The following is a 10,000-nucleotide window of genomic DNA, read 5'->3' as shown; positions in this document are numbered from 1 at the left end:
GTGTATGTGTGTGTGTATGTGTGTGTGTGTGTGTGTGTGTGTGTGTGTGTGTGTGTGTGTGTGTGTGTGTGTGTGTGTGTGTGTGTGTGTGTGTGTGTGAGCGAAAAAATTGGAGGTTAAATTAATAGGGTATTTTTTTTCAAATGACGTAATAGGAGGAATTTAAGAAAAAACAGAAAATCCCTTTTTATGAGAAAGATGAGACCACAGATTGTATTATTTTCTGTAAAAAAAAAAAAAAAAAAAAAAAAAAAAAAAAAAATACATTTAATTCATACGTAAAATTTTACTATAACTGTTCAGTTTAGGTCATTAGTTAGCATTACCGTTAAAAAATGAAAACACACCCACATAAGCACATTTTCCCCTAGAGGTTTCTTCATAATTTCTTCATGTATCTTTATTCATCAAGTATTTATTTTTATTGTTATTAACCCGGATGCAGTATACACACTTCAATATTCATGAATTTTTAAATTGCTATGAAGCTAAAAACTGAAACACTGTATATTGGAAAACACTGGCGTGAAAAATTATCGTAATTATTGTAGTTCGTTTCCCCTCGAGGCGATTACGGACGCACGAACACACACAAGAAAAAAAAAAAGAAAAAAACATAAATAAATATATACATAGAGAACGAAATTATAAAAAAGACAAAAAAGAAAAGAAAAGTCTTTCCCTTTCGTTACATTTCGCATCTGTTTGTATTTGGAAAAAGAAATACGCACGAGGTCGGTTATGACAACAAACCCGGGCGTCGGAGAGAGAAAGCATGTCGGGTTTTTCTCCGCCGCGGGTCCTTCTCCGGCGAGGAATTCGGTGCCGGATTGAGATGGAGGCGGATTCTGTGTGTGTGTGTGTGTGTGTGTGTGTGTGTAATTGGGACTTGAGGGCAACACATACGCGCACACACACACACACACACACACACACACACACACACACAGAGAGAGAGAGAGCGAGAGAGAGAGAGAGAGAGAGAGAGAGAGAGAGAGAGAGAGAGAGAGAGAGAGAGAGAGAGAGAGAGAGGAGAGAGAGAGAGAAAAAAAAAAAAGGGAAGAGGGGAGAGAGAAACTGATATAGCAATGCATACATAATGAGCATACATATGTTATAAAAACAGAAAGTAAAGAAACGCAGAAATGCAACAAGTCACACCGGCCGCGAGAAGCCAGCCCCAAGACCAAATAATCAGAGAAAATGGACGAGCCGCCAGCCACGCGGAGCTCGTTAAGTGGGATTGGATCGTGCGCACGAGATGCTCCGTTGTTTACACTTTCTCTCGCTGATTTTCTTTTTTTTTTTAAGATGCTTGTACTGAAATACCTATTCTTTGGGTCGTTTATACTCTACAGAAGTATGTATTTTTATGGTTTATATTTCTTATAGGGTTATGTTTTATTTACAATACACGCACGCACACGCACACACACACACACACACACACACACACACACACACACACACACACACACACACACACATACACACGTCTTTATACATATACATATATATATAATGTATGTATGTATGTTTGCATTTATATATGTATATATGTATATGCATATATATATATATGTAAATATATACATATATATATATATATGTACATATATGTATATATATATATATATATTTGTATATATGTACACACACACACACACACACACACACACACACACACACACACATATATGTGTGTGTATGTATGTATACGTATATGCACGCACACACACACACACACACACACACACACACACACACACACACACACACACACATGTATGCGTGTGAGTGTGCTCTCCTCTAGATATATCCATCTCTTTATGAATTACTGAATCACCTAGAAATACCTATCTTTACTTTTTGCCTTAAGAATATACAAAATATCCTCCAATTAGGAATACGTTTATACTTTTTACTCCCTTAAGTGGGACTAAATTATGCGCTCGAAATCATGAATTGCTTGCACTTTTCTTTGACGATGTTATTTTGTTCTATAGAGGTTTTCATTAGGAATATATAGATTTGTATACATGATTTTTTAGTAATGTGTATTTATGTTTTTGTATATTATAGTCGAATATAGTGAAACTCTAAAAAAAATATTATTATGTTTGTATTTATAAAATTTGGCATATTGTTTAGTAATATGTTAATGTTTTTAGTTTATCTATTTTGTGATTTTATGCATTAGCATTACTTTCATATATTTTTTACAGAATTATTAGAAATTCATAAAACAAACGATTGATCCGCATTTCTTAATTTTAGTTTTAATGTTGTCTAATATTAGTATGTCATGGTTGTATTTATCTGTTTTTTCGGGGAAAATATTTTATAAATTAATCTTTTTAATGGAAGGCGAGACAGATAAAAAAGAGAGAAAGAGAGGAAAAAAATAACGGCAGTCGTTGGGAAACGTGATTCGCAATTCTACCGTTCAACGATTTTTTTTTTTTTTGAAAGGAAGCGGCCATCCCCTTACTCGGATTACCCAAAATGACGTCCAGCGCGGAGAAAACAAGAGAGAAATTCCGTCGCGATTTCTCCAAATTGTCATGCTTGTTGATATAGTGAGGTTTCCTGGCCATGTTTTCGGATTTTTTTCTTCTTTTTTATTTTCTTTTATTTATCTTAGTTCTTAGTAGAGCGTTTTCATCTCACCTTTCTTCCCCCTTCTCCCTTCAGGTGCGACTCCCTCCCCGGCAGCGTGCCCCTTCACTGCACCGTCAGGCAGCGCCGCCACAGGAGGTACCCCGACTGCTGCCCGGAAGTGACGTGTCCGCCCATCGACCCTTCCCCGCCCTCGCCCCCGGGAAGAGCGCCCTGGGGGGGAATGCAGGCCCCTTACCCTGAGGAAGCCTTTGAGGGCGTGGGCGGCCGGTATCCGGGCGGTGTGCAGCTGCCCACCCACTATACAGACGCCCGCCCTCGCATAACTCCCCGCCCCTTCACATTCATGGACGGGCCGGAGGTGATCCTTGGGAGCGGCTACTCAGACCCGTGGCGGGAAGGCAGCCACAAGGGGGAGGTCCTCCCGAGGGAAAGGCCCGTCGCAGTGTCGCAGGAGATCGACGCCTTCGGGTCGGTGGACCTTGACTCGCCTAGCAACGCCCTGGGCGGCTGGGGGCATGCGGATTCCCAGCAAGGTGACTACGACTACGCGGAGGATGACCTGATGCAGGCGGACGAAGGAGGTGACTATTACGATTCCTACGACTCCTACCCGGCGACGGAGGACTATTTGTCCTCCTCTGCCACCCCGCGCCCCTGGGACGCCTCCACTCGCTACGTGCCACCGCCGACCACCACTCCGCCCCCGGCGCCTACCGCACGCACGCGCTGGACCAGGCCTTATTTCCCGCCCACCACTTCCCGCCCTCACGAACGCTGGACTACCTCGCGGGCGCCCATCACGACGACCAGCAGCCAGCCGCGTACATGGAGAACGACCACGCCCGTCATCATCACCCTGGCAAGCACGACGCCCGCGCCGCGCACGCCCTCCTTCGCCAACTCCTCCGGCGACACCTTGATGACCTACTCGTACTTTAAGCAGCCGTTCAACGTCCGGACGTCGCCGCTCCCTTACCGGCACTACTTCGGCGGTGGAAGCTCTGCCCTGACGACAGGAGCTGCCTGCCGTCCCCACCACGCCCACGCCGCCGCCCACCACGCCCACGCCGCCGCCCACCACGCCCACGCCGCCGCCCACCACGCCCACGCCGCCGTCCACCACGCCCACGCCGCCGCCCACCACGCCCACGTCGCTGCCCACCGAGAAGCATACCAAGTATAGGCCGACTATCACCAAGAGGACGACCGTCCCTCCGCCCAGGACCATTGCCACGAGGAAGAGGATCACGACCCCGAGTTTCAGCTGGTCGACCGAGTCGCCGGACGACTCCGATATCTCACTGACGACCCTCGCCAGTCTCTACACGCCCGTCGAAGAGGGAGATTCTACATCCGAGCTGACGAACCTCCTTTCCACGACAGACATCCCCGAGGCAGACTCAGCAACGAGGTATGGCTACAAGAGGAGGAGGCCCACGCAGCGACACCGCACCACGGCCGCGCCTTCCACCGACGCTTATTACACCAAGGGATACTCCAGGACGACCCCCAACGACTTCAGGTTCGCCGATACCGACCTCGATCCTCAGGACTACGACATTCACCAGTTCTTCCACAGCACTATTGATCCATCGGCTCTCATCCCTGGCCACGATAAGTTCCTCAAGTCTAAACACAAGACCATCAGAGATTACTTCAAGCAATCCGTAGACGAGGAGGAAGAAGAACAGGTGGAAGAGGGAAGCCACCGCGTCAAGAAATCCCGAAGGTCTCTTTCTTACACCGAGGCCACGATGCCCTACGAAGAGGCCACGCTTCTGCCCTCAGAAGAGGCCCCGAATAACATCTCCGACGAGACGAAGCTCAGCGAGAGGCGAGGGCGGCCCGTCTTCTATATCCCGTGGCGACAGCACCAGGCGAAGGCCCTGATCATGCCCATGTCTCCTGCAGCTCAAGACGAAGGCAGCCGAGATGGAATCGCCCAAGGCGGCCCCGCGCCCGCGGTGTCCTTCCCGCCCACGAAGTATGAGCTGGCGTCCGAGGAACACGATGTGACGTCACCAACTGTCTCGTCCATTGAACATCTGTTCACGTCGCCATTCACGAGAGACAGTTCTACTGCGTCGTCAGATATAAAGGAGGTCGCTGGTGAGGGCAGAGAAGTTTCATCCCAGGAAGTCCTTTCCGAAGAGGATACTGAAAATGAAGTATTCGAAACGACTTCCTCGAAGTACTCTGAAAGCATGATAAATGGGGTTACGACGCCTCCACTGCAAGCCGCTATGACGCACGCGACGATCAGCCCGACTACAGAGTATCCTGCGGTACCCTCACAGGAACAGAGGGATATACCTAACGCCGATGGAGTTAACCAAGCCGTAGAGGCTAGCGATAGAGTGGATCATAACGTCGAGTCGAAAGAGAGAAGAGTCGACATCCCCCTCTATAAGGGCGAGGCCAGCGCGCGTCCCCTCCGGAGGCGTCGACCCTTGAGGAGGAGGAAACACCCCGTCGCCCAAGAGGAGGGCACCGAGGAAGGCGCGGCGCTCGCCGCGACGGAAGAGCCGTCCAAGAGGATCGCGTGGTCGCCTCCGCCGTTCCGACCGAGCCGAAGCCGCCAGCCGGTCCAGGCGAGAGACGAGAGCAATGCCATCCTCCTCCCGGCTTACGTGGGAGTCTCCCAGAACGAGTACATGGGGATCCTCAACTACGAGATCAAGAAGGAGCCTGCAAAGCCTGGGGATTCCGATGGCTCCCACGAAGTATCAAATCCTACAGCGAGGCCGAAGGATACCATTGTGGAGTCCAGCCGTGTTACAACGCAGGAGTCTTCCACGGGCCTGAGTGACACTACCCCATCAAAAGGGAAAGAGGACGTGTCTTCCTTTGAGGATATGCAGCTGCAGACAGACCAGTTGAGGCGACAGAGCCACTCTCAGGTTGTCCAAAAAGAGGTCATCCGGAAGTACCAACCAGGCGACTACACAGGATCCGCACCCAGGCCGACGACATTCACCCTCATTGACAGTTCTCGTAACATCGAAGAGTACGAGGAAGAGTTCTTCGAGGCTGAGACTTTCGAGGATGAATCAGATTCACCTGATCACTTGCCTCTCGACGACATCCGATATGACCTGAGTAATCGAGAGGAAGACTCGGAGCTCGGCCTTGAGCCCAGACAACAGCCTTGGGCAGTGGACAATAGCTTTGCTGGTTCAGACAGGCCGACGTCATGGACACCTCAAGATCACGACGACAGAAACGTGCACCTGGTTCCATCTGGCGTCGGACACACCGAAAGGCCCGTCGATTCCCCACCATCCGACTTCAGCCACTGGATCGATGCCGATTACGACGACTTTTCAACTGAGGACTGGACTGACGACCCAAATTTTGGCCCGATTTTTCCCCGTGATGACGACGACTATGAATACGAAGGAGGAGAAAGGACACACGAAGTACCCGAAGCGACAGAGAACAACTCGCCATCAAATCCACGTTTCCACCCTGTGCCCATCATGGAGATCGCTCCCTCCTCTGCAACAACGTTTCACGGGAATGGGCCGTCATCTTCTGACACAGAAGGCGACCAGCGTATACAGACGACGGCCATGACGACGTCCTCGCCTGAAAATACTTCTCGAAATCCTCGTCCCCAGACTCGCTCCGCCACCAGCCAGCCGTCGCCGCCTCCGATGAACCAGATGCCGGGTCCTGAGCCTGTCCTCTACAGCCCTTACTTGAAGAGTCCTGCCAGGGGTCCTCAGGCATCAGATTTGGCTTCGCTCTCGAACCATGAGAGATTCCAGCAAGACGACCTCCCTAACCAGAACCAGGCTGAGGAATCTTCTCCTTCCGAACAGCCATCAGCCGAGAAAAGCAACGCACCAATAACCGACACAACCGCAGACACAGAGGCTGTTGAAAACGACCAAAGAGGAAGCCAAAGACGGCGCCTTCGGAGACCCTCCCTCAGGAAGCTCATCACTCGCAGGAGAATGTAACCTTCTCCAGATCTGAGGACGCAGCTCAATCCAGCGTCAGATGGAGAAAGAGGAGCATGAGGACGATATCTGTGTGGAGACGTAGTTCGAGGTGACAGATAGATGGGCACAGACACGTACGTATAATTTGCACCTAATGGCTTATTTATTTGTAAATATCTACTCATTCAGTCTTGGCTCCTCGCTTGAGAAACGGACACACAAACAGACAACTTATTAGCGCGTGAAAGCATTTTTCTTAACATTCCCCATGTCTCTCTTCTTTGCGTACCTGAACACGTGTGCATTTTATCTCCAGGTGTGGGGTCGTTGATGCATATTTACTGCTAAAATGATATATTTAGTCGTACCAAATGAGAAGTGTGGGAAAATAGTGTGTTATGGTCTTTTCTGGTCACTATCTTTCGTTATTAAGCGTAACTAAAACTCATAATAATTTATCACCATTTGAATCTATTTGAATTTAAAGCGAGAATAAAGGCTGTGTGGCAGTCTTCATTATGAATGCATTGCCTCTTAGCTTGAGTATTTTGTATGTATAATATACATATTTTCCCATTAACATCCTGATTTTTTCACGGAGGTATGTTGCTTTTCATCCAGAGATCCAACAGGCATCTGTCAGTTTATGATGAATTAAAACACGTATACTTATGTCATTTTTGAGAAGCACTTGCGCTAGGTTAGGTGTTCTCTGAGTGTAATGAGCCTAGTATCGTAGAAAACTATCTTTTATGTTGTAACTTCAATATATTGTTGATTTTTACAAAGTTGTTATTCTGTAAAACTATTTAATAAAAAAAAGATACTTGTTGAATACATGTCTCCTCTTACCTTCCATGCCATTATGATGAAAAAACGACCAAGCAAATCTAAACGATATATAATAAGTGATTATGATGTTATAATGATATCGGCAATAATTATGAAGAAAATAGGACCGTGACCGCTTCGACAAAAGAAAACAAAACACTGCTTAATGATGTTTACGTATTCTAACTTCTTCACTACCTCCACTGAGTCCTCATCTCCAGGTATAATGATAATGGGCTAATAAGAAAATCAAAGATGGATATGATAATAATAATGATAAATATAATGATGATAACGATAATGGTAATGATGATAAAGATAATGATGATAATGATAATGATAATGGTAATGATGATGATAAAGATAATGATGTTAATAAACTCTGTGAAGAGCGTTGACAGGAATATTTGCAAATACCAAGTGCCAAAAATCACGACATAACATATAAAGGAACAGAAATATTGAAAATCAAATAAATAGATGAAAAAAATATAAGGGTTTGTATTAATACTTTGATTTAACGTAAGTTACCTACTTTCTGGTTTAACTTACTGGTCCGTATGTCTCTTTCTCTATGTCTTTGTTTATCCTTCCCTCTCTCTGCCGCTGCCTGTCTGTCTGTCTCTCTACCTTCCTCACTCTCTCTCCCTCCCGTTCTCATTACGCGTTTAAACACTTAAACCTTCTCATTTCTGGAGTGAGAAAGGCACTAACGACATCATTAAAGAAGGGAAGAGAAAGCATAACTCTCTGTAGAGCCATAGCGCTCATTAACAGCTGTTGATCATATGTGGTTATCCAGTGTGGTCAGCAGTTTTCACTATAATATTGCTACTGACACATTTTTTTATGAATTTTGCGAGTTACCCCTAACGACGAGTTCCCTTATGACGTTTTCTTTTATTGACATGACGGCTACGAACCACCATGCTCGCTCTGGTTTAGTGACAGTCATTAGGAACTTCAGTGTCAGCACTTGATAAATAGGCTACGGAATTACTTGGATTGTCACCGTGGCAAATCTTTACGCCAGGACTGCACCCGTCAGGGACTCTGGCCATCAATCATGGGAGATCTCCTAAGGATTTTTTTTTTTTTTTTTTTTTTTTTTTTTGGGGGGGGGGATTTCGCTTATGGAAGGAATTTAAAGAAAGTGGAAAATTGTAAAAAAGAACAAAACAAAGCAAAACGAGGCATCGCATACGATTACACTGGAAGTTAGAGAGAGAGAGAAAACAAAAACGAGAAAAGATTCGGTCATGGAAGATCCGACACGGCATTGTGTCTAAACGAACGAGTGAATAAACCACACCTTCAACGCACAAATATTAATGCACAGGGCCCCGATAACAGCAGACACCACGCACATATATTTCCGTATGAACCAAAAACTTCCTCCTTACCAATCGCCATACTTCAATAGTCGGTTACCCCGTCCTCTTCCGACCGCCAGCGACTGTACATTTAGAGATACGAACAGGGTTTACCTTTCGGCTGAGTGAGGCTGGCTGGACCCTCTGACGAAGTTCTTCAACAGGAACACGGTCATTGTATTTCACTGACTTAAGTGTTATTCTCGGGAGTGTCACAGTTTCATTAGGAGATCGTTTTCACTGGAATAATGGGAAAGAATTCCGAAACACAAGCACTGTAAACAAACACAAAGGAGACTGTGACGAAAGAACTGTCAAATTTGCCGGTAGATGGCTGCGCATTCGCAAGCGTGAATGAAACAAGTTTTTCTATAAAAGAAAAAAAAAAAAAATGGTGCGTATATGATAGATTAGAACGCATCGCAAATTCAAGGAGTGAAAACTTAATAAATACGTATTCCGGTATGAATGTGCGAACTAACAGGTAAAATAATCAAAATGAAGAAAGGTATCAGGTAACGTAAATAAAGATAAAAAAATACATGGAGGAAGTATATCAAATAGAATGGAAATATAAATGGAGCTAATTTACTAACCAAAGGTTAAGTAGATAATAACAGAAATATAATGGTATTAGATAATATTGTACAATCGTTAAGAGTAAAGATTATCATCATTTCAACTTTTTCTTTTGGGGTAAGGGATGGTTGGCGAGTTATTCTAGGGACATTTTACATTTTGTGTTTGTGTTTGTATATGCATATACGTGTATCTGTGTTTGTACATTATATACCCATACACGGATATGCGTGCAAGGCCAGTAAGGTCTGTCAAGTTTTTTTCAAAATTGGTTGGCAACTGCGAATCTGTTGTGTGACGTTGAAATCGCTAGTAGTATGATTAATTTAATCTATATATACATTAATTATCATATTTTTGAGTTAATGTCTTACTTCCCGAACTAATGAATTACCTTTACGCCAATGAAATATTTTGCGTCTGTATCCACCGCCTCTACTGCAGCTGACGTCATCACCTGCGCGAAATGAGGAGGGGGGAATAACCTTATATCCTCTTGCGTGTGTGTGTTGCAGTGGTTATGTGTGTATATACGTGTGTGCGTGCAATTAAAATCTGGATAATTTTATGCACACAAACCTTTTCTGTGTATGGGATTTTACAATGTGGTAATACACAGCTGGTTTTCTTTTTACTTATTTTATTATT

At 45.3% G+C, this 10,000-nt stretch overlaps 1 protein-coding gene across 1 annotated transcript in view; it reads left to right on the top strand.

The window, feature by feature from the left end:
• Nucleotides 1–6,587, top strand: part of LOC125031026 (proteoglycan 4-like) — a 9,995-nt gene extending 3,408 nt beyond the window's left edge. The window contains exons 3-4 of the mRNA XM_047621444.1: nt 2,695–3,574; nt 3,639–6,587. Coding sequence (XP_047477400.1) covers nt 2,695–3,574; nt 3,639–6,587 — 3,829 coding nt within the window. The remainder of the gene's footprint in view (nt 1–2,694; nt 3,575–3,638) is intronic.
• The last annotated feature ends 3,413 nt before the right edge of the window (nt 6,588–10,000 follow it).

This window comes from Penaeus chinensis, chromosome 12 (assembly GCF_019202785.1).
Source record: "Penaeus chinensis breed Huanghai No. 1 chromosome 12, ASM1920278v2, whole genome shotgun sequence".
NCBI lineage: Eukaryota > Metazoa > Arthropoda > Malacostraca > Decapoda > Penaeidae > Penaeus > Penaeus chinensis.
The sequence above is the reverse complement of the archived record's forward strand: the minus strand, read 5'-3'. Positions and strand labels throughout refer to the sequence as shown.